Source organism: Prunus avium, chromosome 1 (assembly GCF_965620075.1).
Source record: "Prunus avium chromosome 1, drPruAviu1.hap1.1, whole genome shotgun sequence".
Lineage (NCBI taxonomy): Eukaryota > Viridiplantae > Streptophyta > Magnoliopsida > Rosales > Rosaceae > Prunus > Prunus avium.
Genome location: NC_142284.1, coordinates 42,763,182 through 42,790,653, shown reverse-complemented (window position 1 = coordinate 42,790,653; position 27,472 = coordinate 42,763,182). Strand labels below are relative to the sequence as shown.

General features: G+C 37.2%; 6 protein-coding genes across 10 annotated transcripts; 1 reads left to right on the top strand and 5 right to left on the bottom strand.

Moving 5' to 3' along the window:
* Positions 1–159: 159 nt before the first annotated feature.
* Positions 160–4,441, top strand: NIK2 (NSP-interacting kinase 2). Of its 2 annotated transcripts, none has more exons than XM_088246635.1 (11): positions 160–280; positions 1,085–1,232; positions 1,337–1,408; positions 1,488–1,631; positions 1,759–1,830; positions 1,936–1,995; positions 2,103–2,200; positions 2,485–2,634; positions 2,719–3,060; positions 3,266–3,645; positions 3,748–4,441. In XM_088246635.1, the coding sequence occupies exons 1-11, from the start codon at positions 175–177 to the stop codon at positions 4,066–4,068; spliced, it is 1,893 nt and encodes a 630-aa protein (XP_088102761.1). In that variant the 5' UTR covers positions 160–174; the 3' UTR covers positions 4,069–4,441. The 2 variants fall into 2 exon arrangements, with proteins under 2 accessions (XP_088102761.1, XP_021815155.1); XM_021959463.2 differs by lacking the exon at positions 160–280 and adding an exon at positions 409–1,006 and having other exon boundaries at positions 1,100–1,232.
* Positions 4,442–4,769: 328 nt separating this feature from the next.
* LOC110757773 (F-box/RNI-like superfamily protein) lies at positions 4,770–7,250 on the bottom strand. 3 transcript variants are annotated; one of them, XM_021959487.2, is made up of 4 exons: positions 6,995–7,250; positions 5,581–6,415; positions 5,289–5,447; positions 4,770–5,160 (listed from the first exon to the last, which is right to left on the bottom strand). In XM_021959487.2, the coding sequence occupies exons 2-4, from the start codon at positions 6,391–6,393 to the stop codon at positions 4,867–4,869; spliced, it is 1,266 nt and encodes a 421-aa protein (XP_021815179.1). In that variant the 5' UTR covers positions 6,394–6,415; positions 6,995–7,250; the 3' UTR covers positions 4,770–4,866. The 3 variants fall into 3 exon arrangements, with proteins under 3 accessions (XP_021815179.1, XP_021815180.1, XP_021815177.1); XM_021959488.2 differs by having other exon boundaries at positions 5,581–6,476; positions 6,999–7,250; XM_021959485.2 differs by having other exon boundaries at positions 6,999–7,249.
* A 1,921-nt stretch (positions 7,251–9,171) lies between these two features.
* LOC110757775 (Phosphoribulokinase / Uridine kinase family) lies at positions 9,172–15,745 on the bottom strand. Of its 2 annotated transcripts, none has more exons than XM_088247332.1 (12): positions 15,380–15,745; positions 13,779–14,132; positions 13,320–13,434; positions 12,529–12,724; positions 12,338–12,451; positions 12,052–12,225; positions 11,684–11,878; positions 10,883–11,005; positions 10,648–10,769; positions 10,253–10,376; positions 9,864–10,136; positions 9,172–9,703 (listed from the first exon to the last, which is right to left on the bottom strand). In XM_088247332.1, the coding sequence occupies exons 2-12, from the start codon at positions 14,110–14,112 to the stop codon at positions 9,479–9,481; spliced, it is 1,995 nt and encodes a 664-aa protein (XP_088103458.1). In that variant the 5' UTR covers positions 14,113–14,132; positions 15,380–15,745; the 3' UTR covers positions 9,172–9,478. The 2 variants fall into 2 exon arrangements, with proteins under 2 accessions (XP_088103458.1, XP_021815182.1); XM_021959490.2 differs by having other exon boundaries at positions 15,470–15,743.
* Positions 15,746–19,211: 3,466 nt separating this feature from the next.
* On the bottom strand, positions 19,212–21,006 carry LOC110757754 (Peroxidase superfamily protein). The gene is made up of 4 exons (XM_021959464.2): positions 20,611–21,006; positions 20,244–20,435; positions 19,941–20,106; positions 19,212–19,769 (listed from the first exon to the last, which is right to left on the bottom strand). The coding sequence occupies exons 1-4, from the start codon at positions 20,842–20,844 to the stop codon at positions 19,339–19,341; spliced, it is 1,023 nt and encodes a 340-aa protein (XP_021815156.1). The 5' UTR covers positions 20,845–21,006; the 3' UTR covers positions 19,212–19,338.
* A 739-nt stretch (positions 21,007–21,745) lies between these two features.
* Positions 21,746–22,779, bottom strand: LOC110757776 (trigger factor). The gene has a single exon (XM_021959491.2). The coding sequence runs from the start codon at positions 22,700–22,702 to the stop codon at positions 21,902–21,904; it is 801 nt and encodes a 266-aa protein (XP_021815183.1). The 5' UTR covers positions 22,703–22,779; the 3' UTR covers positions 21,746–21,901.
* A 467-nt stretch (positions 22,780–23,246) lies between these two features.
* Positions 23,247–27,206, bottom strand: LOC110757744 (TRAM, LAG1 and CLN8 (TLC) lipid-sensing domain containing protein). The gene is made up of 7 exons (XM_021959451.2): positions 26,780–27,206; positions 25,871–26,100; positions 25,555–25,710; positions 25,114–25,299; positions 24,461–24,645; positions 23,804–23,879; positions 23,247–23,574 (listed from the first exon to the last, which is right to left on the bottom strand). The coding sequence occupies exons 1-6, from the start codon at positions 26,915–26,917 to the stop codon at positions 23,848–23,850; spliced, it is 927 nt and encodes a 308-aa protein (XP_021815143.1). The 5' UTR covers positions 26,918–27,206; the 3' UTR covers positions 23,247–23,574; positions 23,804–23,847.
* Positions 27,207–27,472: the final 266 nt, after the last annotated feature.

Below are 27,472 nucleotides of genomic sequence, written 5' to 3'. Positions count from 1 at the left end.
TTATTAAGAACATTTATTAAAATGGAATTTTTTTGATTCGATGATGATAGTCTTTTTGTTTGGTCAAGTTAAAACGAAACAGAATCGATTGAAAATGTGACCTTGAGCCTATATATTCAACTTTATTTAATAATTATTAGAAAAATATAAGACCGAATTTGAGAATCAATATAAATGGCCAACTTAGTGGAATGTTTGATTCTCAGGGAGCCACTATGGAAGCTTAGCATATCAGAGCCAAATACTGTGCGGATTTTCCCTCTCTCTCCCTCTCTTTCTCTCTCTTACTGACAGCAAAAGCTAAAGCTGACCATAGCGTCATTTTTTGATTAAGGTGCCTTAATTATAACCTTTACAGTGCTTAACAGGTAATACTTCACTTGCTTTGCATTTTATAATCAGGAGAATAATAAAATAATTAAAAATGCAGGTTCCTTTTCTTTAACCCAATACATGATTGAAGGAATTTTCTTTTGCAATTATCTAGACTTGGTCAGTGAGTGTTGCTTGCTCATCTTTAGCTTTTATATATTCTCTCCTTTCCTTTTCTCAACTGAACCAGTGACTGGCAGGCCAGGCATGCTCTTTCTCTTTTAAGTCTTTTTACAACCAAACCAAAACTCTGCTTCTTGGCTCTTGGGTCTGTCAGTAAGCCTTGAGTGAGTGAGTGCAATTCTGGTAGTGCAAAGCACGAGGCTTTGTACTGGTTTTTAGCCTCTGATGCAAATCATCATACGCATTACAACACAAAGGTTTTAACTTTGAAGTTTATTGGATAAACCCAGTTGCAGATTGCTTCTGTGGAAGCTTTCAAAGTTTCAAACTACTTCTCTTCATTGAAAAAGAAGGAGCTCATATCATAATATTTTGGGTACCTCTTCTTTTTGGACCTGCAACTCAATGGAGATTAGGAAGGAAGGTAAAGCTTTGTGCTTTGTGGCCCTTTTGTGCTTGTGGACGACTTCTGTGACTGGTTTGCTTTCTCCAAAGGGTGTCAACCCCGAAGGTAACTGAATTCTGCAGATTTTTATAATGTTTGCTTAGCCATTGAAAAACCAGGACACAAACAATTTTTGTTTTTGTTTTTCTTCTTCTCTAGTGCAAGCCTTAATGGGCATTAAAGAGGCTCTGAAGGATCCTCGTGGTGTTCTTAAAAATTGGGATGAAACTTCTGTGGACCCCTGCATCTGGAATATGGTCACTTGTTCTCTTGATGGTTTAGTCATTGGCCTGTAAGTAGTGCTGGAAAACAGCAAAACACTAATTAAGAAATTGAAAAATGCACCATGCATTAATAAATAAATATCTTATGTAGTTTGCAATGGTTTTTGTGCAGGGGAACTCCAAGCCAGAATTTATCAGGCACTTTGTCACCAAGCATAGGAAACTTGACAAATCTTCAGCTTGTGTGAGCAATCAATTATTACTTAATCAATATATCTGTATCTGAATATCATATATATTTGACTGAAAAATGTGTTTTGCAGAACATTTCAGGATAACCATATAACAGGATCAATCCCCACAGAGCTTGGGAAGGTCCAAAAGCTTCAAACACTTGATCTGTCCAGCAACTTGTTCAATGGTCAAATTCCCAGCACTCTATCCCACTTGAAAAGCCTACAATACCTGTGAGTTCAATTAAGAAATTTTGTTTCCAAAACTGAAAGTATCAGTCACTGAGAAAAGAAATATAGTCAAATAGTTTGGAAGTGTATTTTAGTGGATGGTCATAATGGTTATTTGTGTTGCAAGCAGGCGGCTAAACAATAACAGTCTCTCCGGTGCAATTCCTTCATCTTTTGCTAACATGACCCAGCTGGCCTTTCTGTAATAATTCCCTCCAAACTTCACACATCAAGATTAATTATACTTTCTTTTCCTGTTGAAATATGATATTAATTAAGTTTCTGTGGATTTTGTTTGATGGTTTAGGGACATGTCTTTTAATAATTTGAGTGGTCCAGTACCCAGGTTTCCTGCTAAAACATTCAAGTGAGCCATTTCAATGTTTCTTTTCCTCCTCCCAGTTTTTTGTTTCCCTCTTCAATACAGAAGATGAATAACTAAAACTCATTTATTTAGTTTCTGAATTGACACAGTGCTGTGGGAAATCCTCTGATATGTGTCGCTGGAATAGAGCAAGACTGCTTTGAAACAACGAGGATGCCACCAGCTTTTCCCTCGAATAACTCACAAAGTATATAGTTCCTGCTTATTGCCGGTTTCTTTTACTTTTCAAACTTTGAAGTTCTCTACTTCTTGAAATATTATCATCCTTTTTGGCTTGGGTTTTAAGCTAATGAAACACTTATGCTTTATATAATTTATTTGCCATCACTGGCTTTAAGGTTATGTTACCTTCTGGTTCTATTTTGAATTTCAAAATCTACTTTCGTTTTGCTCTCCTTCAGTATTATTTATCTTCACGATTCAACAACTTCTTGCAAATTCCCTAACTTGCTTTTCTTATTGTGTCTTAAGATGCTCAACCTGCTGGGAGACCTAGGAGCCACAAAATTGCCTTAGCGTTTGCCTCAAGCCTAGGCTGCATCTGTCTTCTAATTCTTGGTTTTGGTTTCCTTCTATGGTGGAGGCAAAAACACAACAAACAGATATTCTTAGATGTTAATGGTTAGTATACTTTTGTGTATGCGAATAGAGACTAATTAGACTTTCAACAAGCTGTATTTTCTAACACTGAATTAGAAATTTCAGAACAACATCATGAAGAAGTTTGCCTTGGAAACCTGAGGTCGTTTCACTTCAGAGAACTTCAAGCTGCAACACACAACTTCAGTAGCAAAAACTTGGTTGGCAAGGGTGGTTTCGGAAATGTCTACAAAGGATGTCTCCGAGATGGTACAGTAATAGCAGTCAAAAGGCTCAAGGATGCTAATGCCATAGGCGGTGAAATCCAATTTCAGACAGAACTTGAGATGATCAGCCTAGCAGTGCATCGCAACCTTCTCCGGCTTTATGGATTTTGCATGACAGCCAAAGAGAGGCTTTTGGTTTATCCCTACATGTCCAATGGTAGTGTTGCTTCACGTCTCAAAGGTAATGAGCCTTTGATCTGCACTCTGTTTACTTGTTAATTTTCTAAGAACATATTACCTAGGGTAAGATGTTATGCTGTTTTACCTACTTGCAAAATTTTAATTTGAGTCTCTTATTGGTTAGAATTCCTTTGTATTTAGTTATGATTAAACACAAAAAATTGGTACTTCAATAAAACATTCATAGTTTACTTCCTCTGTTGTAGCCAAGCCAGCCCTGGATTGGAGTACAAGGAAAAGGATTGCATTGGGAGCTGGAAGGGGATTATTATACTTGCATGAGCAGTGTGACCCCAAGATAATTCACAGGGATGTCAAGGCTGCAAATATTCTGCTTGACGATTACTGTGAGGCTGTGGTGGGAGATTTTGGGTTGGCAAAGCTGTTGGATCACCATGATTCACACATTACAACTGCCGTGAGAGGTACTGTGGGGCACATAGCCCCAGAGTACCTCTCAACTGGCCAGTCCTCTGAGAAGACTGATGTTTTTGGGTTTGGGATTCTTATACTTGAATTAATATCAGGCCAAAGAGCTCTAGAGTTTGGGAAAGCAGCAAACCAGAAAGGAGCCATACTTGACTGGGTGCGCCAGACAGAGATGTTTTCCTTGCATTTGTTACCAAATAAAATTCTAGGGCTGTTTATGCCTCGGTTGATGTAGCTAACTCAAGACTTTTTACTGCAGGTAAAGAAAATCCAACATGAAAAGAAGTTTGATGTGCTAGTTGACAAGGAACTGAAGAATGACTATGATCCAATTGAGCTCGAAGAAATGATTCAAGTAGCTCTCTTATGTACTCAAAATCTTCCCAGTCAAAGACCCAAGATGTCCGAAGTCGTTCGAATGCTTGAAGGAGATGGACTTGCAGAGAAATGGGAAGCTTCTCAGAGAGCTGAATCAAATAGGTGCAGAGCCAATGAATTTTCCTCGTCCGAGCGCTACTCTGATCTTACTGACGACTCTTCATTGCTTGCACAAGCAATGGAGCTCTCTGGACCAAGATAATACTTACTCTCACAATAAAGCAGAGAAAAATGATATCCATAATGGAATGGAAGTTGATACCATGATTATGAGTCAGAATCGATTGAGTTTGTTGTATATTATCATAAGCATCAAATTGAAGCTCCAAAGAGTTGTGTTAAAACTTCGACTGTACAGAATCTGATATGAGAAACTGACGTGTAGATTGAGTGTCACATTCCCTTTCCGATTGATCTTGAGTGATTAGTTTTCCTCAGAACATCCAACTTGGGTGCTTGAGATTGTAACAATAATGTACTAGGACAGAATTTTGTTTGTTTTCTTGATTTCAATGGAATTTTGAGTCCTGAAATTGGTTGTGTTCCCGTATATACAACAGGATGGTGATTTTACCTGTTTTATTGTTTTTTTAACACAGGAGTTTTATTTATTTATCTAGGATTCTCAGTATTTTTCTTTTTCCTTATATTTTAGTCTCACTAAACGACCAACATCATTTCAATTTTTGTTTTGGGAAGAACAAACTTAAATCGCTGCGTACTCCATGCAAACAAACGAAATGGACGTCTCTGTTTCTCCCATTGAAACAAATAACAAAAGAACAATAAAAAACTGAATTTTCAACTCATATTTAATATCTTTAGTCATTATAATATGCAGCCAGTTATTAAATGCGAACTGATCTTTTCTTTGTTTTGTTTATAATATGAGTGAATGAGACCTTGAACAATATTAACAAATTGTCATTCTCAAGTCTCAAGAAAAATACAAAACACAATTCAAAGGCCAGCTCCGTTAAACATACCAGACAGACACTAGTTAATCTTGGATGAATAAAATTTCTGCTTCAGGAGATGCCCGTTTAAAGCTCACCAACTCAATCAGCATATTCAAACGTCCATCTAAAACATATGCACACGGCGTAATCCTCATGGTCTCAAGCACTAGTGATTTCTTCAACAAAAACTTGATGAATTCCATCTCATGTGGCACTCCAGACATATCTGTCATCTTCACAACTTTAAGTCTTCCGAATGCGCAATCGGAAGGGCATTGTTTCTCCCAGAAATCCAAATCGGATGCTTCTATAGCTGCTAAAGTGTTTGAGGATCCCTATGTTGGCAGTAACCCTTACTAATTAACAGAAATGTAAAACTAAAAACTAAAATGTCCATGAGTAAAACAAAAGAACGAAAAAAAGAAGAAGAGGGTAATACTTCAACATGTTCCCAGTAACTTACCGAGATTTGAAGTTCCTGTAAATTAGGAGAGTTCGTAATCAAGCGAAGAACAACTAGTATCTCTTTCATATCTTCAAAACTTACTTGATATAATTCAATAATCTTTAAATGGTTATAAGTAATCGGAAGGATTCCCTGGTCATTACCTATACTCAAATACTTGAAACAAAAAAATAAACAAAAACATATGAAAACAGAATCGCTGTTAGAAACATAAATGCACTTGTAGATTACTACATTGAAGATTGAAAGAGAGGGATAATTAACAAACAAAATCACATAAAAATGTTACCTTTGTAAAGTAGATATGCCCAACAAGCCTCTCAAGACGTGGTATGCCACCAAGAAACTTGATAAAATTGCAATTTGAACTTTGCTCAAAGTGCTCGGCAATATCATCAGTCATATACATAGCAACAGATATGGCAACCAAAAGTGGGGTATTTTCAAGACATATGTCCTTAAATTCACCTTCAAGACATAAGTACTTGAGATTTGGGGCACGAATATTTAGAGCTAAGCTATCGAAGTATGACAAAGCCAGACTCTCAAGTAGAGGGCAACTAGAAATAAGACTTTCAATTGCATCAGGAGCAACCAAAACTTGATGAAGATTGAGGCTCTTCAAACACAAAAATCCCTTAAAAGCAGGAGGTGGATCCAACTCACATCGAAATAGCTCCAAACGGGTCAACTTTTTACAATAAAAAAGGCATGAGGGCACTCTAAACCACTCTCCTTCTCCCAATTCAAGAACCAATTCTTTTATGTCATTCCTTGAAAGGAAAAGTATCCATTGATCGATATCTGGGCAGCTCTGCAAGTAGGAAGTAGAAAGCTGGAACTTGTGAACGGGTCCTTGGTGAAGAAAGAGAGCCCGAGTGATAAAGTCTATAAGGGTTCTTTCGACAAGAGTTCGGTCATTAGATAGAGTGACACATTTTTCGTCGAATGCAAGATGGGTGAGTGTAGCCCATTTGTATCTCCATTTCGTTGATAAGCAGCTAGTTCTTATAGCATCTCTAATTGGGAGACGCGTGAGAATGCTCTCTATAATGCTCTGAGGTAGATTGCTTATCAAATCACGATCCAATAGATCACCCATTCGTACATTCAAACTAAATCAACTGCAAATCAATGCAACAAAACCAATTGGCAGTTGAAGAACTCTAGTGAACATTCATCAAACTACAAAAAGTTACAGAAAGATCAAAAATTGAGCAATACCCAAGATTTTTCTGCATATGTTCTATTTGCTTATGAAGAACAAAGAGGAAAAGAAACGAATATTTGAATTCCCAAATTACAGATTTTACATCATTAGGATCTGAGAAAAAACAAAATTCAGCTGACTCCTATGTAAAGCTTGTACTCTTAATTTTAATTTATAGTGAATTTCATCAGTATTCATATAGAAAAACGACAACAAACATAAAATGCAAAACCTTTTTTTTTTTTTTTCTTTAATCCTTTCGCTTTCTATACCTTTCTTAGAGCAGAGGGGTTTTACTGATATATATATTTCTCCTTTCAACAAACCATGCACATCAATCAAAATTCTTTAAAATTCCAGAGTAGCCGAACAAACCCAATTAATCAGGCATCAGATCTTTGGACTTACGAAATTAAAGAAATTCACAAGGAACAAATACCACTATACAGCAAAAGATAAATAAATATTCAGGAAAAAGAGAAATGTTAGATACCTACCCAGAGCCAGAGAATCATGAAGGAGAGAGCTCCGTTATCTTTTTCTGAAATTTCAATTCTTTACTATTTCTCTGCGTCAAGAGGTAAAGCAGAAGCTTCCCGAGGTTCGGTGTGGCGGTTTGGACTCCATCATGGGCACACTGAGAACAGGGAATTTAGAGCGCGGCTCATTTTACATTCCCGAGTATTTTCTCTTCTGCGTAAAGAGAAATCAACGGCAAGGCTAGTTTGTAAGACCGATTCCATCCGATGCCTCCAGCCAGGTCAGGACAAGGCCCGAGCCCAGGCGAGCGCTTCCAGCGGGCCAAGCTACGGGTCCCACATGACTGGGCCAGCCCGAGGGCTGCTGACGTTAGAACTTGGATTTCAAATTTTTTTCACGTTGGCGTGTGCATTGCGATAAAAAGAAAATTGAAATTACATGCGCTGGGGTCAACCCTGCTTTCCGCCAACGGTAACACGCCATGTGGCACGTTCTGGTCGCTCCGATCGTTTTTTTAATCAAATCCAATGGCTGTCCTTTTTTTTGGCTTCAAAAATATGGAAAAAAAATTACCAAAAAAATTATGTAATTTTTTTTTTTCTATAAATACCTACCAATGTTCACTTTCAACATCAAATCCTCATACATTTTCATCTCCTTCTATTATTTTTCACTTTCTACACAAAAATTTCTTCACTTTCAATTTTCATTTTTATTCACCATCTTATGGCATCTTCCATCGAAACTGAAGGGTCGTGGACAAACGATTGAAGAGGTCAAAATCTTGGCTACGAGGTAAAAAATTAATTGTTGTTTTATTCAATTTAATGTCATTCTTTTTTATATTTTCTTGCATTTCCAATTTAATTTTTTTAATAGATTATTCAAGGCAAAAAAATAAAAAAAGGAAAACCATTACACATGGCTTCTCAAGTGAACAATGCCCGCAGTCGGTTCCCTTAGTGCGTTGTGTCAGAAATAATGGCACTATTATGTCCTCCGAAGGGAAATACTCCCCCACTTCGTGATCCGGTGGAACCGCCTCGGCCAATTATCGAGTCTTCCTTGTACTCGATTGTGTCAAACTATGAGAACCATGAGTATTTCAATTGTATGATGAATGAGTAGGTATTTAATTGTATGATGAGTGAGATGTGAATTTTATAATAAATATGGACATGCGGCAACCGAAAATCTTATACAAAATTTTTATCCGAAAATTTGATATGTGAATTTTATAATAAATATAGACACATGGCAACCGAAAATCTTATTCGAAAATTTAATATGAAAATTTTATCGGAAAATCCTATCCGAAAATTTATCCGAAATATGAGATGAGAATTTTATATAATAAAAAATGACACGTGACAGCCAAAAATATTCTCCAAATTAATTGCTTAGGTATAAAAAAACAAAAAAAAACTAAAACTAAAACAAAAACTAAAAGTGAATAGTATTTGCCCTTTGCTATGATAATGGGTGGAAACACACCTTGCTTTTTGAAAGGGCTACCACTATTCACGTGAATAGATAATAACAACCCTTGTCTCCCCTTGCCCTTTGCCATGGCAAATGGGTGGAAGTGCTCTAATGAGAGCGCAGTCGCAGTTGACGTTTGGCTTGGATTTTATTTTTTTAATCTTTTACTTCTAGCTAAAAGAAATTTAGCTTGGGTTTTAGAACTCACCAGCTGAGAAAAAGATTGGGTCGTAAGTTGCACTTTATACGCCTAGCACAATGAATGTTGGAGTTGAAATATGTTAAGCATGCCAATTGGTTAGGAAAGTATGTCCATTTTACCCGATTATCCTTCCTCATCGATAAGAGTAGTTTTGAGCATTACTTATTATTATTAGGCCATTACTCAAGTCTCTATTGGCCCCTACTGATTTTTTACTTTCAAGGGTTATTATCTATATAAAGAATGGGAGAAGTTAAGAATATTTCTTAGTTCTTGTAAGAAAAATGCAAGATGGTGATTTTTGCAATCTCTTTGCCAACCAAAACAACAATGTCAAACAAAAAGTTAGGGGTATAGTAAGAGATGGTAGTACTCTTCACGTAGAGCCTAGTTTGAAAACTGAAGCAAACCACTCCAACTCAGGATGCAATTCTCTACGACAAATAATGCGCAGTAACAAAATTTAGTAGCACTCGAGAAAGCGATAGATCAAAGGCAAACATTCCTGCGAGAAAAAGAAAAATTGAACTCTAAGATTGATTTATTGTGAAATTTCTCCCATTCTTCAATCTCTACATTGGATATGTTGAAACTAGCAAAGTAAATTTATAAGTAGGCCACAAAATTTCAAAATTGCTAGGGCACCCTTCTTTGCAAACTCTCAAGCTAGAAAACTTCTATTTTGCTTCTAGCGTAACCTCTTTCTGTTAACTATCTTTCCCGAGCAGAAGGGTAGTACTTGCAATACACTTATAGTGGAACCTAAGAGGAACAAAGTAAAGGTTTATCAGTCTAATGATTTTCAAAACTACATCAATTTCGAGTAAAGATACCCTTGTATATGATGAGTCCTAGAACTCCAACAGCCAGCGTTATTGCAAGAGGAACTGTCAAGGGCTGATCAGGTTGAGCAATGGTGCTTTTCCTGCTGTTAGTTCTTACTGGGCGATTTCTCTCTCCCATGTTTTCCCGGAGAAGATTGCTGAGATTGTCTAACTGATGCATGATTTGACGTTGCCCCCGTGAAATACTTGACATCTGATAGAATGCCAAGGAAGAAAAAAAGATAAATTAACCAGTCAAGACGCAAGAATTGAATTTTGGGCAAGATTTTATGATCATTCATATGGTTTCTTTTACTCTTCTAGCTCACAAAACAAGTGAGTTTTGGCACAAGGTAAAATGAGTACGACATTACCTCTTCCATTACTGAAGATTCCTTAGCCAGCTGCGAGGAAGATGAGGAATTTGGCAATATCGACCCGGTTAAAGAACCATTGCCTAAGCCAGAGATGAAATAAGAAGTGGGAACAGAGCCATTGCAGGTTTCAGCTTGAAGAGCCATGTTTTGTTGGCTAGGAGAACTTTTCTTCACAGCCAACTTGGAATTTAGCTCTTCAACTCGATTTGTAAACTCATCCATTCTATCATTCAGCGAAGACATTTGTTCTGATAGCTGAGTAACTACTCCCTGCCACAATAGAAATGAGGATTTTTTTTATAAAAAAAAGAATGTTAAGTGAATATATTAACTTGCTGGGGAACCAACTGCCAAAAGCACACAAGGACCATTATAACTGACTCTACCTGGCTTGCTAGTGTTGCTGATGACTCTGAATTTCTCTCATCAAACCTTTGACTGTTGGAAGCATATCCTGTAAGCTTAGATGTACTTTTGTCCCTTTGGGTTGTATATGACTGCGACATACCACTGTCCAGAATAAAATCAGGTCAATCAGCTTAAGGGAGCTAGGTTCTAGATGAACCTTTGAAGAAAAGTGAAAAGAAACACAAACGAAGAGGTTGTGCTAGTGCTCACAAAAATTATTTGTTTACAGTTGAGATAAACGCATTACTATATCAGAGATCTCAAATGAAGGAGCCAGCAGATAGGTTTTCTATACCATCGTTAAAATGCATTGCCAACATCTAAACAATTTCACAAAGATATTAAACTAAAGATGGATTACAAAAAATTAAACCTCTTGAGATGCTTATTTCTCATGGCAACTCTATCTGCGGAGGCTCTGGAAAGTGCTTCTTTGGGGCTTGAAACAAGATCCTCATCTAGGCTAAGCCTCGTCTTCAAATCATCTGGCAAGGCCTGCAAGAGGATCAGATCAGGAAAACAGATGCAAGATAAGGCATCATATGTGTTGGAGCTTTATCATAGCCTGGTACTCAGCGTACAAAGAGGATAAGATGTAGTTATCATACCATGACCTCATTTACAAGCTTTTCCAGTTGAATTTGTTCAATATAGGTACGAGGAATGTATGAACCTTCCAAGCCAAGCTGCTCCGCAACACATCTTACAAGTACACGATCTTTTCCTTGCACCTTTTTTGTCAATATGCACAAGAGTTACGTCAATACTAGTTACAAAATGACATAGAGGTGAGAGTTAGAAAAAGATGAACCATAAGGCAGGCTTCCATTGAATCAATGCAGTCAGATATGTAGAAAGGTTGCCACTTAAACAACACAGTCAGATAGGAATCTCAATTGTCTACAGAGTTGTCTGTATCCCCAATGGGTATACAATGTAGCATAATAATGCAGGAAAAGAAAAATAATGAAAGAGAGCTAGACAGAAAAAGAAGAAAAAGAATTCAACAGAGAAAAATAGATGATGAACATTGAAAAGATGTGAGAGAAAAACGGAAGAGAGATTGAGAAAGAGAAGATAGAGAATAACAGAAAGGTTCAGAGAGAATAAATAAAACAAGAGAGAAGATACACTGAATTAGGGTAAAGGTTGATAAACAAATATACTTTCTATCTTTTCCTTATTTTGTTTCCCCAGACATAATTAGTATTGATGGTCATGTTGGCTTCCTTAAAAAATGACAGAGCATTTCAAGTGTTACACTATAAATTTATGATTAAAATCGTTCTCAACTTTATACAACAACTAAAGCCACATAAACACACATTACATATTTGTGCAATTTAGAACTTTTCAATCGTCAGTGTATCTAGACTATGCAGAGAAGAATGAAAAAAGCTTATCAGTACCTGAATATATCGACGATTTAGTTGCTCTAGCCAATCAATTTTTACACACACCCCATCATTGGAGAATACATGGCTGCTTCTTTTAAGGATAGTTGCAATCGTGTACCCCAAGGCCATTAGTCCACCAAGAAGTCGCACGCTGACCTCAAAAGTTATTCTTGGTGATATAACAAATGGATTATCTGTCACCCATTCCTGAAATATGCAGTACACTCTGTGATTATGCAAGATCATGCAAATACAATTTACTTAGTCACAAGTGCTTGGGCCTCTTTTGACATTGCAGCTAAATTTAATTTTAACCCCAGCAAGTCCTTTACAATCTGTTCTCACACAAAAATGCAGAAACTAAGCTTTGAAAGGCAAACCTCAAACATTAGACTATATTTCCCATCTTTATCCCGCATCCTCAGATATGATTGGCAAGATTCTGGATCTTCACCAGGTGGTAGAAGGTATATATCATAGGTCTCCTCCTTTGCTTCTGTGTGATCTTCAGAAAAGACAGCCTTAATCTGATCTGCTGACAAGTCCTTTGCTGACTACAATAAAAGGTAGCATTCAAGTTTCAGTGTAAATGAAGATGTAGCAACTCAATGTTAGACTTAATACCAACACAACTACAATAACTTAAAAAGGAAGGGAGATATTAACCTTCAAAATGTAAGTGGGACTTTGAAATCCAGTAAATGGGTTAAACTTGTTGATAATTTTTATATGTGCTGTTTGAAGGTCTGGCTCAATAAAGGCCTTGTACATTGGATATACCTGAGAGAAGTTCAGACTTCAGGAAAAGCAACAACTTATCAAGCACTTAAAGATATCTAGTAGGGCAAAAAAAGTACAGTTTCAGATATTTGATGAATTATTTCTTCTGGTTCCTGGCCAGCTCGTTGTATGTCCCGTAAAACCCTTTTGACCAGGTCAAAGTGAACACCACCTGTGACAGATACTCGTAGATCCAGGAAAGGCCGCAACTTTTCACTCAAAGCATAGATGCCTTCAATGATCACAATCCGAGAGCTTGGGACTTCAACTGTCCTGTCACCAGCACATTATTCAAGATAAGATTTAAGTCAGACCAGAAAATATGAAAAGTTATAGAAACAGCAATCTCTTTTGACGAACGACTTTACTAAGGTGATATCCAAGCACCCAGGAAGCATAAAAGGTGAAGTTGTAGATAATAAAAAATAGAATTTTGTTGATTAGCGAAAAAAAACCAACACTAATTTCAAGAAATATTAAACAAATTAAATTAATTATAAAACAAAGGGCCAAAATTCAGGTTCAAGTTTTCAACAGGGAGCATAGAAAGGCTCTACTTTATAAATATGGAATGGGTATGATTCTCAAAAGGAAAAATATATTATCTTCTTAAGGATGTTTGGTCCTTCAGACTCCCAAACGAGCACAAAAGTATTACCATTCACTACATCCATGGCCAACAAGTAAAACACTCAGACTGTCATACCAATACTTGAAATGGAAAAGTAGAGTTAAATTGACAGTTAAGGGTTCTCCTTAAGTTTCAAAGCCTTAGCTACCCTAAGATAATATAATTTCTAAAAGCTTTCTCAAAGAAATCCATGGATATGTTAAGCTATGCAGGTCATCAAATGGAGAGGCATTCAACCTGAATCCTGTGCGGGAACTAGACTTGAAGTCGTAAACTGGAACCTGAACTTCCTTCCCTGCTTTTAAGTCATTTATATTCTGGAGTAACGTGTCGTAGTCCGTCAAGCGTGGATCTGTTTTATAATTAAAAATAAATAAAAGAAATAAGAGAAGAAAAAGGAAATAATTAATATAACCAAAAGCATAATACTCTGCATCATCTAAAGATCTAAAGAAAATTTCATGACGTCCTCATGATGGCTAGATAATCACTTCTACAAAGTAATTATCATAAGTTCATGCATCACATAATGAGAATAAGGACCTTACATAGTTTTCAATATGATTGCATAAACATTACATCAGAACTTATCTGATTATGAAAACTTATATAAAAACATTTCTATTATTGTGCTTCCTGAGAAAACATATATACTAAAGCTTCATAACAAGAGAACTAAGTAAGGCGATGGTTTACCATCAAAGTTCCCATCAACAATCCTACTGGCATCGTTGTAGTTGTCCATTGATATGACAGCAACACTGGGCATAAAGTTGAGTATCTTTTCTGTGAACACAGTCTTTCCAGCCCCAGAAGGACCTGCGACTCCAACCAATATTATCCCATCATTCTTTTGGGCCAACAATTGGCATGCACGGATTACTATAAAGAAACCCTTCTCAAATGACAAGGGACTTTGGATTGGCGCAATCTCATAATGAGAATCCTTTTTCTTAACCAATCGAACTTGATCTTTTAGAAGGCCTTGCCGTCTTTGGTGTGAATCAACACCAGACATATCTTGAGCCATAAATATTATGCTGGCACCCTCTGGTGAGAAAAGAAAAAGAAAAAGAAAAAGAGATATAAAATGATAAAACATCAAAAACATGAATGGCACAACTAAAGAGTGTGAGTGTGCAAGCTTGAGAGCCAAAATGTAACAATTAAATAGCAGGTCATCAACACAGTCTTCTTCATGACTAGAATGCTTCTACTTCTAGTTACTCAAAGAAGTGTAACATACACACACCTGAGCACACATAAGAATGCTGATTTGGCCCAAAAAAAAGGATGCAGATTATGTTGCAATATAGGTGAAATTTGGGAAATTAATGGCATACAAAAGTTAAGGAACTGCAATATTTAAGCATTAGTGAGGTATGACTGTCACGCCAAGGGACAATTTGCCAAACCTAGGCCATTAACTGTTTGCAGCACTGATTATAAGTACAACTACTCCTGCTAATAACTTCAGGACATAAACAAAAAATTTCAAAAATGGTTCAGCTTCTGAAGTGACTCAGGATATGGTATGCCTCTGATTGATGAAGCATAATAAGGGTCTGACAAACCTCTGTGTCGTACTATATCACTTTTTAATGTTGCTAATTTTGTTTCGACTAAATGTTGAGAATTACTGCAAAAGTAGTAAACTGAAGAACTTGACAGCACTAAGCCTAAAACCATTGTCTAAGAATTCATTGAACACTGCATAAGGTACACTCTAATAAGCAAAGGTAAAGCTATACTGGCATCCAATATTAATGTTCAACGTTCTCATCTCTAACTTATAACCTTAACCCAGTGTATACTTGCGAGTTTCCGTGCAGAATTGTGAAAGCTGGAAGGTGAAGAAATTGGAGCATCTAAAACCCCATGAACTCCAATGAAGAAGGCGCACTATATATTCTTTAAACTTAGTCCAACAGAAGTTGTAAGAACCACACCAAACCTCTCTTACGCAAAAGTTCAAAGTTTCAAACTATAAATAAAAAGATCATTTTGCACTCACCTGCAAAATACAGGACAAAATCTTGATCCAAACCATATCCACCATCACAGAATCTTAAATTAAGGATCACCCAGTTAACACAATCGCAAACATAACATGCGCATAAGAGAAAATCAACACAAAAACACATCCATACAGACAAAAACTTGTAAAACAGGTCTGTTCTAACGCCCTGTTTGGATCTAACAGCGAGTGCCAAAGCAAACAGCCACAACAAAACACGAATCAGATAACAAAAAAAGTAATGATTACCCAGAAATTGCAATGGAGAAAGAACCAATACCCAAGCATAGAGTAAAATTTCCAAAGATGATATGGATCAAAACCAAACCAATGTGTGTGCTTGTGGTGATGGGTGCAGTGACCGACTCACTTATTATGCGGGCAAAGGAGTGGAAGTGAGTTCAGCAACGACAACTCAGAAGCCTGGCCACCCTATGAAGGTCGGTTTCCTTCTCGTTAACAATATTTAATGTTCCTTCATATTTTCCCTTTCCTGGAATAGACAGGAGTGTGATTCTTTTTCCCTCTGGATTTGTTGGGAAGTGGGAATTCTTGAGAAACTGCAAACTATCGGGAAAGAAAGAGAGCAGTCTAAGAAGAAGAGACAGAGAAGAGAGGTATTTAATACTTCAATTTATTTGCATATTTAAAAAATTATAATAAAGTTTTAGATTTTTCCTTTTCGATATTTATTGCAACAAGGACTCTACTTTTCCTAAACTACTCAAAGAGTTTGGGCTGCGCTACTTTTTCTTTTTTCTACTAATTTTTAAGTTTGGAAATTGTACACAAATTGACGGAGAAAAGACATTTAGGCAAATCTTTTATCGAAAAAACATATATTTGTCAAACAAGAATTATATCTAAACTCTAACACAAAAAGTAACGAAACTACAATTTAACATATCTTATGATAGCGAAATAGGGTTGAATATAAAATTTGGTTTGTATACTTTTAAGTTGAAAATTGTTAGCATGTTTGCAGTCTAAGAAGACGACATGTATGTGTATTCCTTAAAGTAAAAACATATGCCTAAATGGAGAAATAGAATTGACAATAGCATTTGGGTTGAGTGCCTATTATATTAACCTAAGATGCAATACAACACATTAGGCTCCTAGTTTTTGTATTATCCATCAATCAATTTGCATTTTCATTATTTTTGTACGTTTACCAACTTGTGATCGAAATTCATTTGCGTGGATGATTGTGTGGTTTGCATCATGTTTAGTTAGGCAAGTTTCAAATGATTCCTTCAACTCATTTCCGTAGTTGGCAAATTCCCAAAACCCACAAGCCAAGCCAAATTGAGAACAGCTTCGCAAAAAGTATAAAGACAAACATATCCCTGATTTGTCAAGTATCAACTCACCCATCCAATGGCATGATCTTGCAATTACTAATTAGGTCTTTATTTATGCCCCCACCAAGTTTACATGAAAAAGAAGCGTCAATAAGCCGCGGTGGGTGGGTGGGTGGATGGGTGGCCCTTGCCTGCCTCAAGAGGCGCAAGGCCGTATACCATGCATGTGTCGTCAACAGTACAGCCTTTAGGCCCTTCTTGTGCTAATGTAACTTGGGCAGCGCGGGCGCCAACCGCGAGAAAATTAGAAACAAATTATTTGGTGCGACTGTAATACTATGATATCAAGATGTAAATCTTTCAAATAACTCGATCCCAATAGAACTGTTATTGAATATTAAATCTCATGTTTACGAATCTTTATTATCAGATTAAGATGATTAATTCAAAACTCAACGGAAATTGGAATAATAGCAATCTACACAAGTTACAAACATATTCGGAAAAAAAAAGAAAGAAAGAAAAGTGAGAGGTCATTAATTTAATGCACAATTGACAAAAGGGATTCTCAGCCGCTGACTAAAAAGATATAAAAGATAGATAAACTTATTGAAATTGACAGACAGGGCCTGCTCGATCCAAGTCACCAATCAGTATCTTTCTTTCTCTTTCCAAACAAAGTGCTAATCACTACCCTACACACAGAGCACTTCCATGGTTGCAAGCAACAATTCCGAGCGTGTGTGAGGAAAACCGTAAGAAAAACAAAGAAAATATTAGAATGACACATTCATTCAACCTTGTAGCTTTAAAGAAAGAAGGAAAGAATCTTTGTCAACCACCATATGACCTCAAAAATCAAAAAGTGCTTTTCTTTTTTTCTTTTTTCTTCTTTCTTCTTCCCCCTGACCAATTCAAACTAGTTGGTATTGGTTGGAGTGAGGTAAGGTAGACCCGCTATTTGGGGTGGACTTGAAATAGTCTTTGTCAATCATGAAACCGTCTCCAAACTTACAAGTGAGTTTAAAATTTTGAAGTTTTTAAACCAACTTGCACGACACGTTTGACTAAACTGACATGCGTCATCGTAATACTATAAATTAAACTGAGATTAATCATGATGCTTCAAACCAAGCAGACATGTATCGTCACACATATGACAAAATTGACTTGAAATGTGAATAATACTGCAACATTGAAGAGTAAATTAACATGCATTGTGACACTTTAGTCTCGTAAGTTGTTGTTTATTTATTGAAAAATTGGGACTGACATTGGAATTCAATGATGCTATTAACAGTTGTTTGGTTGTAAACTCCTCTATGTCGACTATAGAGTGGTCCAAATTTTCTCCCTCACTGTTCTTCTTACCCTCCGCTTGAAAGGTCCAAATTTTTCTATGGCTATGCCAAGTTTAGCTAGGCAAGGACAGTACTGATTCCTGCTTAAGTTCATCTCCATAATTTGGCAAATTGCCAAAACTACAAGCAAAGGTGGGGATAAATTCCCGAAAGTAACACAATATATCCAAGGGGGATGAATCATGAATGGCAGACAAATAAAAACATATATATCTTACTGTAGCAGCAGGAAGAGCATATAATAAAGCAATATCTTCTCTTCTCTATGAAATTGTGTGACGTTGTTGTACTACTTGGCTAAGGCTTGGGTGTTGTTTATGCACAAGTTAGACGACCAAAGTGTTACTGGGGCCCTTGCGTTGCATAATTGAATTGCATGCTCTCCCTCTCTTCCTCTCTTATGAGAAACACTTGTGTACAAGGGGGATAATATTGTTTTGTTATTTCCGGCCAATCACGCTATGCAGTCGTAATAACTTTTTTACTTAGTATAGCATGATTGGTCGAGACTAACAAAATAGTAATATTCCCATTTCATATAAATTTTTCTACTCCCGTAGCCTTCCCTTGCAAGAAAACAGAAACAGAGGCCCGTCATCTCTTTCTTATTGGGATCGATATGTTGCTTTCTGTCACGGTTCAAATAATTAATTCTTACGATCATTAATTGAAAACCCAATTCCGAGATTGAGGAAAACCAAAAAGAAAACAAAGATGGCGCATGATTGAACTCTCTCTGTCTGTAGATATGGAAAGAATCTTTGTCAATCAACACATAATCTCTAAAAAGTGCTTTTACTCTTTAAAGAGACAGTCAAAAGAAACTCCAACTTTTAAGCTCCTAACTTTTCTCTTTTTTTGGCCGCCAATCGTTGGGAGGGGGAGGGGGGATATCAGTTAAATTGGTTCTCTACAAATTTTTGCCAATATCAAGCGTCAAACCTGAGTGCCAATGTTGGGGAGGAGGGGGGAAAATTGCTGCCAAACCACCGCAGCTGAACCCCACTGGCAGCTCCTAACTTTTGTTGGACCTTCCCTCTTTTTGTTCAACCTGCTTGACCAAACTTGACCCATCAAGAAAAAGGAAAAGCAAACTTGGCCCATCAAGAAAAAGGTAAAGCAAACTTGGCCCATCAAGTCTCAGTTAAGCTTGGAGAGGCCCATGATAGTACCCACCCATCTTTGCTTGATGGGTTTATTATTTCATGATACATTAATATTATAGTGATATTTTATTTTTAATCTAATCTAAATTACTAGGATGGAGATTCGAACTCAGGTGCAGAATGGGGGAGCACATTCATTCTCACCAAGGTCCATTGTTGTTTATTTTCATCATATCTTAGTTTTTTTTTTTTTTTGGGTCAATAGTTTATCACCTTGTATTAGATTCTTTTTTTTTTTTTCTTTTGGGTCAAGATAGATTATGAATATGGATAAACATCAATTTCCATTAACTTTCAAACATAAAACTTGTAAATCTTTAAACATTTCTTGGTATAACAAATAAATATGGTTTGCCAACTCAACCCTTTTCTTTTTTCCCTCATGAGGCCTTGCTGCCGCATTCCAGCTCATGTGTTCACAAATCTGCAACTTTTCCTGACTTCTCCAGTGGCAAAGCTGTCCTGATTGGTAATATTTCCCAGCTTCACCATTGAATCTGAGAATTGCTGGAAGAAAGCAACTGGGTCTGCTGCATACTGCTTGACAAGTTGCTTTGTTTGAATGCCTAACAGGCTAGAGTACATTTCCTGGTCTGAACTCAGCAAACCCTCCCCTTTCAATAGTAAATGATAGAAAGAATTGTCAAACAGGTCAGGAGTCACATAGTCCATGGCTGTAATGTTATTGTCCCCAACTCCACGAACAGGCGGGCATGTGGATTTCAAGCTGCTGAGGTATGACTGAGACAGAGGATTGCTTCCTGAGGTTGCTTCAAAATCACCACCATAAATCCTTGCCCGGACATTCTCACACCGTGCCATGCCGATTGTGTGAGCCCCTAAAAGATTGATTATGCACAAAATGTTCAATAGGAAATGCATCACTTAATTATCCAATCAATCCTGAACAATGCTATGAATATGATATTTACAAGGCCCTTTTACGAGGTACATGCTGCAAGAGGAATGTCACATCACATACAATAAGATTTGGACCTTTTCTCAAGTACCTGATAGAGCTACCATATCTGTGACTGACAGGCCTTGGTAAAGAAATTTGGAAATGATAGTTGCAAGGCCCTCATTAGCAGTAGGAAGGTTAGCCTCTGCAAGCTCAGGACTAGCAGTTATAGAATCTTTTCTTCCCAGAGGAACATCCCAATAAGGTCCACCAACCTGCACGGTGAAAACAAAGAAACAAGGCTAAAAACTATGCTTTGAATAAGACTTTACACAAATATATCAGAGAGATTTTTAGTATGTGGTATATATGGAACTCATATGTATATATATAAGAGTTTTCTAATTAGTACCAGAATCACAGCATCTCTTGCTGCAATTGTGAGAATATCGGCACAAGAGACAATTCCAGGGCACTCTGATTCGAGATTGTTCTTGATTCTGTCAATAATTCTGAAACCTTTTAAAGAGTGTATGTTGGGCGAAGCTTTCTTCTCCCCTGTTAGTGTGATTGTGTCATCTAGCAAAACTGACCCATCACATCCCTGCGTGCATGATTCAATAAATCAAATGTGGTTCTCTTAAATTTCTATAAATTCTATAGTGCTGAAGTGTATACAGCAGCAACTTGAAACTACGAAAAAATAATGATCATTGAAAAATATTGCATGATGAGAAACAAAAATCCTATGTAACTCAACAATAAATAACATTATGGACCTGAACAAAGCAGTCATGGAAATGCAACCGAACAATCAAGGCAGCGTTGCGAGGATCCGAGAGCACTGCACATTCCATTTCTTTCTTTACAATCTCGAACAAATTAGGACATGCAGATGCATAGTACTCCAATGTCAATGGAGGCTCACTAGCATGCAAACTGGTGTTCAAAATGGAGAAAACCAAAAGCATGAATTGAAGAATGAAGGTTCTGAAACAAAGGGAAGGTGCCATGTTTTGCTTCTTGTGAATTTCTTGGGCAACTGAAAAGAGTGGGAGAGATGGTTGGGACTGTGAGATATATATACAAGTAAAAAAAATGCGTGAATAATTTTGCGTGGAAGTTTGAGTATTTTGAATGAAGATATCTGTAGTCAAGAGAGGATGCAACCACCAGGAAGGAGTTTCCAATATCACAAGCAGAGGGTTAAAGGACGTGTTGCTTTTTCCTTTTGTAAATTACGTAAGAAGATTGCGCCAGCCACCAAACAAAAACCAATAACAGCTAATGCTTAACCCCCTTTCACCTGTTGACAAGCTTCAGTTTCTTAATCTAACAGTGAATCAGACCCTGTTGCAAAATACCATCATCTTCAAGAAGAAGAAAAAGGTCCTATATATTAATCTTGTCTGGTACAACAAAAGTTCAAAGTTTGAGGATTAATTATTTCTCTCATTCTAATTTGGCATGGACTTCATCGGTTGGATGGTCCAACTTTAAGGATTAGGTTAAACAGTGGTGTGCTTTATGTATACAATTCTAATTATTTGATTTCTTGCAATAAAGTTTTTGTTGAAAAAGTCACATTTCATTTTCGTTTCTGGCAGAATTTGTGGTCAACTTGCACGCCATCCTTGTCAATGTTTCTTTACAGACAAGAATGCAAATGCAATCTTCCTCACTTCATATCTAAGCCGACATGCCATTTTCAGATTTGTCTCCAGGCCACATGCTTGCACGCAAATAACAATATGTCAGGAATTAACCCTTGTGTTAAACAAGCACAATTCAGCTTCCTTGATTGAAGCATATGCAGGCAAAGATTTGCCAATGAACGGGGCAAGCTCTCATTGACAAGATTTGGAGAACTGGTTTGCAATTTGGGTTCCAATGAAATTTCCTGAACTCATCGTCCATAACTAAATACAGGCTTTGATTTGAGTTTGATTTAGCATTACAGATTGCAGAAATAACCACAAGATTCAGTATTATTACAAAGAAAGTAGAGACATTTTTCAAACATTCAAAAGATGAAGAACTTGACATTGAACCCAAAACAAGTTTTTAACATCAAGTATACAAATCAGAATCAAAAGGTTGATGGTGATCCTTATCTTGTCCTAAAATCACATAATCATCAACACCTGGGCTGATGCTCAAATCCAAATCCAACGCAGGAAAGATGAGGGATCTGATCAGGGACAGCACTGAAGCACCAAATTGAGGCCATGTCACACAAAGCGTTGCCTTGATGTTGTTGATTTCACACGCAGCCAAGAGAGCCGCGCCCAACCCATCAACGACGCTGGCCGATGGAAAGTACTCCAAGCTCAAAGATGGGGCCTTACTTTCCGAGGTCGACTCCAGCTTGAACGCCACCGCCTCATCCCTCGAAAGCTTGCCCCTGAAGTTCCGGCTCTGAATCGAGTCCAGAATCAGAACCCTCTGAGGAACAATCTGCTGAGAAATGAGCAACTTTGCCACGGTGTGGCATCTCTCGGCGGCAATTGGACACTGGAAGGAGACGAGGAGAGTTGGGTTTTTAGGGTTTTGGTGGCGATCGAGAGAGTAGATGTTGCAAGACTTGTCTTTGAGAGAGGGGTTGATGGAGTTTCCGCAGAAGGGGGTCTCGGGGAGGACTAGGGTTCCGATTAGGGTTTTGGAGGAGACGTTGTGGAAGAGATGGAGAGATGGGGAGGAAAGGGCGACGATGAGGAGAGAAGGGCGAAGAGGCGGCTCTGCAGCCTCGTTAGGGTTTTGAGAGAGCAAGAGGAAAGGCGAGGGAAGGGGTGGTGATGGAGGTGTGAAGTTGTTGAGATCTTCCTGGAAGAACCTCGAAGGTGGCGGAATCTCTGTCAGTACATCTTCCATGGCCTGTAAATTTTTAGGTTTGAATTTTAAGTCCTCTTGTCTATCTAGTTGAAGAAGGAGCGGCGTACTAATAAACGACGTCGCACCGAGTTAACAACTTATAAGTTCAAATTCTGGTCGGATTTTCTGCCATTGAACTTGACATACGAAAACGGTGTCGTATAATAGTATCAAGTAGAAAAAGTCACAGATTATCTTGTGAGTATCTGTACAGTAATCAGCAGCAGCTTCATTTGTTCTCTCTTTTCAACTCACATTTCTTCCTCTTTAAATGAAAAAGAATCAGCCTCAAAAGAAAAATAAAATGACAAGAACAAAATCTACAATTAGGTACTGCATGTATATAATTTTTTTTGGGTAATCTCTGTGGGAAGTCTGGAACCACCTCCCCTCTCAAAAATACAGTAAATTAAAAGTCCAACATATAGAAACCAAAGTCATGGAAATTTTTTTTAAAATAAAATAAAATGTAAAGATGGCTTAGACCATCAATCAATCACTCAAAAGGAAAAAGAAAAGAAAAATTAAGTTCAAATATGGACACTTCAGAAAATAGATCCATGGCATTCAGAAGACCTTACAGCTGACTTGAAAAGGTGTACAGTTAATAACCAATTCCAATCACATATCAAATTCCTTGCAATACATTAATCATGTCACCAGACTCAAATTTAAGGCAGCAAATGGGCCAAAAGCTCAGTCAATAGTTAAAACTTCTTTCCCTTTGCCATTCTACTCCTTCAACCTGCACAGCTTCCATATCTTATCTCAGTTAACATACAATTTTTTCCGTCACGATGCACTTCTTTGACCAAAATCTTTTTCACCATCGAAAGAGTACATCAAATGTGTAAACGTAACACGTTCCTCATCTGCAGGACAAATCACATGAAACAGCATTCCTCAGTCTAACTAGCAAAGGAAAAAAAACATACATGGCATCTGAGGACATCACTTTAGGTGTCCCATTTCTTTTTGTGTATGACATATCCGACTAAAATTTTGAAACAGCGGCCTCAAATTTATTCTACATGAATGCAATATGAGAATGTGGGTTCTTTCTTGGGGAATCCCAATGGCTTCCCCAATATTGTGGAGCACCTTTGCCTGAGGGTGACATTGTGTCTGTAAATTGTGTTTCCTGGTCAATCTTCATGGTCGTCTTCACCTTCAGAATCTACACAGGGAAGAAATGATAGGCAAAGGAAACAAAGATCAGGCAACAAAATAAGAGGAACAATAGAAGACACCAGGTCATAAAATAAAATCACTGACAACTAATGTACTGAAGGCACCATGTTCTTCTCAATGAAGCCTATTAATATTATAACAAACTGTTTTACATATGATGCATTCACTTAGACTCCCAAAACCATCTGACTAACTTTACACTGTATCATTCACAAATGATAAACCAATAAATAAGTCAAGTCATCATGGTACTGTTGTAGTAGTAGCCTAACCAACTCCTTCGCTGCCCCAGTCACAAAAATAGAATAGCAGTGAAAGTATTAGCTCACTGTAGTGCCCCTTCGGAGGGTGCAATCAAGGAAGTTTGTGCATATGTTACCACAAATGAGTAGTAATCATTCATGCTTCATTATCATCTATCCATTTTATGACTGTCGATACCAATATGGTTATTTTCCAAATCCCTCAACGTTTTCTTCCAGAGGAATTAATTGTTGTTTCAAAATCCATCAAATTTTGTGCATGCATACCCTAGAAAACCATCTACCAAACATGATTTTCACTCACCTGACCGCACATCATCACTAAGCTGCCCTCTTGCTTGGATTTGTTTAACAAGCATCCGATAAATCAACACCCACCAGAAAATGTGAAAAACAAGTAAGCAGTACAGAAGAGTATTGAACACATAGTAATATATTGGTCCTTCTATAGAATGCTTGTTCTTGTCCAATGCCAGGATAACTTCGTAGCTGCCAGAAAGAGAAGGAAGCAATACAAAATAGACAGATGAATAATTGAGTTTAAAGCATAAATGCAATAGTTCGCTTTTCAATTTATACAAACATGTTCTCTTACATTTAATATGAAGCGATTTGTTGCAATATATATTTGTCTCTAACTAAGGGATCTAAAATTGCACATGACATGACATTGTCATCCTTAAAACCTTTCTTCTACACATTAAGAACTTCACAAAACTGCTGCTTCTAAAGCAAACATTATCTGGAGTTTGACATTACTATTTACCGAACATAAATTAGGAAAAAACATGTTGTAGCACTACTAAGTCTGTTATTCCAACAAGAACTGAAGGATGATAAGTCACTTTTGTATATTCTCTTGAACCAACTAATTTATGACCCTGGTGAAGACAAACATGAAGGAGCTATAGAAAATCAAACAAGTTTAGTATAATTTAGGTATCAAATTAGACAAACCTTGTACTCCGAAGGATCCAGAATGGATAATAAATGAGACGCAGTATGATCCAAGACAATACAAAAAGAATAAATGAAAAGCTAGCAGTCCTTTCAGCACCACCATATTTGGACATCTTCCCGACCTCCAGAAACACATCACTAGCATCATGAAGAGCTAAAACAATTGAACCTACGCGGGCAAACCTGCAAGAAACAGATAATAATAGGAAAATTATTAAATGAAATGTATTGTGTAAAACATTGTATCATTTCTATTTCCTTTGATGTTTTAACCCTAATATCCATGGTCCTGGTATGGTAGGGGGATGACACACTAATAAGTTATGACTTCAAATCAGCCCTCCTTCATACCTTTGGTAGGTTGTAGTATTCTTGCTTCCTTGGTTTTGTGACTAAAAGAACTTGAGAAGGCTACAAACTCACTCCATGAGAACATACCTGAAAATGTAAGACAGCAGAATGAGAATGACTGTTGCTACATGATGGCCCATGGACACCCCAAAATCTGTACGCCTTGTTTCCCAGAAAATCAAAGCAAATATGGAGTATGTGTAAAATCCAGCAGCATACATATAAACTCCCTTCAATCTCAACCTGAAATTCATAAGTAGTCATTTTATAGACTTTAATAAAGCTCAGCTCTTGATATTAGTCAAACTATGATTCAGTACAACAGTGTCAATCTCATCACATATGAATGCCTTAACTAAACAAACACATATGTAACATATATTCTAATTTTAAGAATTCTTACTTCATTTTCTGGTCAGGCCAGACCTGGTCTCCTGGCCCTACCCAAAAGTATTTTGTATCAGTAAACCAAGGCTCATCATAAGTTACAGAAAGGACTAGAAGCTCTGCTGAAAGAAAATATGTGAACTTCCATGCTGACTCCTTGAATTTTCTAATCTTCTTCCTTTGTTCTTCAGATTGTAAATCCAGCTTCTGATGTCCCTTTCCAAAAATTAACCGTCTCCCCAATCTCTGCAATATGTAATTTCAATTTATACAGAGCTAATAAAGATATTATGAGAAATAAATGCAATCACATTCACATTTCTTGATTATGAATACATATCAAAGTAGTAGTAGATAAAAAATGAAGAAATTAAATAAAGGTGTAAATGAGAAGAAATGCAAATGAAAGCTACCCTGGACTAATTTAAACAACCATTCTTCAACCTTTAACGTCTTCATTAACAAGCAGCTCTCATTCTCTGAAGGTGCTAGAACCCTATCAACTTCCCATATAAAACAAGTGGTTCTCTTTATCTCCCTTTAGTTGATTGAGAATATACAACAAGAAGCAGAAAGAAGATCTAAAGGAAACTCAAAGACAGGGCAAACAAACATTGACTCTCAAATAGCCAAGCTGATTTTAGTTACAGCATCAAACCATGAGCCATCAACCAGTCAAATCTCTTCAAAAATAAAGATCATAACATATCATGTTGAACAATTTGATATCCAATAACTACAGTATGCTTATCAAACAATTCAAAACCAAACACAACCCATCAAAATACAAGTGCATTCCGGTCATATTCATCATTGACGATCTAATAACTTGAACAAACAAAGTTAGCACATCAGTAAACTAAAAAAAGATGGAAACTTTAGCTACTCCAATCAGACTTATGTGGATGTACAGCAGAGTGAGTACCTCAAAGACGAATTTATCCAGAAAAAATCGGACAGTTGGGAAGTAGAGGATAAACAAAAGAAGAATTGTGAAATCTTCATATGCTGGGTACGCTTCTTGCTCCCAATCGATTGACCTCAAGTATTCAGTCAAACCCATCTCGGATTTTACTTCCTGCGATCCAAAATTTTCCCAGGAAACAAAAAAGTCGCTAGCTTTGGATCAGATGGAGAAGCAGAGGCATCCAGGTCTCTCTTTGTTGTTCTAAAAGGGTTGTAACTTTGAGGCAGCAGAGTTCTGTTTAGGACTTAGGAATGGGATCAGTCCGATACCATTTAAGAATATATTTCTTTTTTGTGTCAATTTATGAATATTTATTAATTGGCTAGTGGCCTTTCGATAATCGCCCCTAGTTTTCTTTGATTCTCTGACTTGTTTGCCACTGTAACTTTCATGTTCGGCGAAATTGCCCCTTTTAGTTTGTGAGCACTGTGGACTTGAATATAGATGCTATGCCACCATGTGATGCTGATTGTGTGGAGCTGGAGATCACTTTCTTGTGCGCCACGTGGCAATGGGCTAAATGGGCCTACCCATTTTTAGGGTTTGTAACACTTGGAGGAATTTGTGATTGTGAAAGCTAAGGATTTATTGTGGTTGGATGAAACAAAAATGAGCTGAAATAAAAGCTCCTTGATGAATTTGACATTAAGA

What these genes read in the sequence shown, in the direction of transcription:
- NIK2 (XM_088246635.1), top strand. Translation starts at nt 175, where the DNA reads ATGGCCAACTTAGTGGAATGTTTGATTCTCAGGGAGCCACTATGGAAG. An exon ending in TTGACAAATCTTCAGCTTGT is followed by an intron (nt 1,409 to 1,487) that starts GTGAGCAATCAA and finishes TGTGTTTTGCAG; the next exon opens with AACATTTCAGGATAACCATA. An exon ending in TTTCCTGCTAAAACATTCAA is followed by an intron (nt 1,996 to 2,102) that starts GTGAGCCATTTC and finishes GAATTGACACAG; the next exon opens with TGCTGTGGGAAATCCTCTGA.
- LOC110757773 (XM_021959487.2), bottom strand. Translation starts at nt 6,393, where the DNA reads ATGGGTGATCTATTGGATCGTGATTTGATAAGCAATCTACCTCAGAGC. An exon ending in GGCATATCTACTTTACAAAG is followed by an intron (nt 5,448 to 5,580) that starts GTAACATTTTTA and finishes TTTTGTTTCAAG; the next exon opens with TATTTGAGTATAGGTAATGA. An exon ending in TACAGGAACTTCAAATCTCG is followed by an intron (nt 5,161 to 5,288) that starts GTAAGTTACTGG and finishes CTGCCAACATAG; the next exon opens with GGATCCTCAAACACTTTAGC.
- LOC110757775 (XM_088247332.1), bottom strand. Translation starts at nt 14,112, where the DNA reads ATGGCTCAAGATATGTCTGGTGTTGATTCACACCAAAGACGGCAAGGC. An exon ending in CAGCAACACTAGCAAGCCAG is followed by an intron (nt 10,137 to 10,252) that starts GTAGAGTCAGTT and finishes CTATTGTGGCAG; the next exon opens with GGAGTAGTTACTCAGCTATC. An exon ending in AATCTTCAGTAATGGAAGAG is followed by an intron (nt 9,704 to 9,863) that starts GTAATGTCGTAC and finishes GCATTCTATCAG; the next exon opens with ATGTCAAGTATTTCACGGGG.
- LOC110757754 (XM_021959464.2), bottom strand. Translation starts at nt 20,844, where the DNA reads ATGGCACCTTCCCTTTGTTTCAGAACCTTCATTCTTCAATTCATGCTT. An exon ending in CAAGAGATGCTGTGATTCTG is followed by an intron (nt 20,107 to 20,243) that starts GTACTAATTAGA and finishes TTCACCGTGCAG; the next exon opens with GTTGGTGGACCTTATTGGGA. An exon ending in AGATATGGTAGCTCTATCAG is followed by an intron (nt 19,770 to 19,940) that starts GTACTTGAGAAA and finishes TCAATCTTTTAG; the next exon opens with GGGCTCACACAATCGGCATG.
- LOC110757776 (XM_021959491.2), bottom strand. Translation starts at nt 22,702, where the DNA reads ATGGAAGATGTACTGACAGAGATTCCGCCACCTTCGAGGTTCTTCCAG.
- LOC110757744 (XM_021959451.2), bottom strand. Translation starts at nt 26,917, where the DNA reads ATGGGTTTGACTGAATACTTGAGGTCAATCGATTGGGAGCAAGAAGCG. An exon ending in CTGCTGTCTTACATTTTCAG is followed by an intron (nt 25,300 to 25,554) that starts GTATGTTCTCAT and finishes TGTTTCTTGCAG; the next exon opens with GTTTGCCCGCGTAGGTTCAA. An exon ending in TGGATCCTTCGGAGTACAAG is followed by an intron (nt 24,646 to 25,113) that starts GTTTGTCTAATT and finishes TCTTTCTGGCAG; the next exon opens with CTACGAAGTTATCCTGGCAT.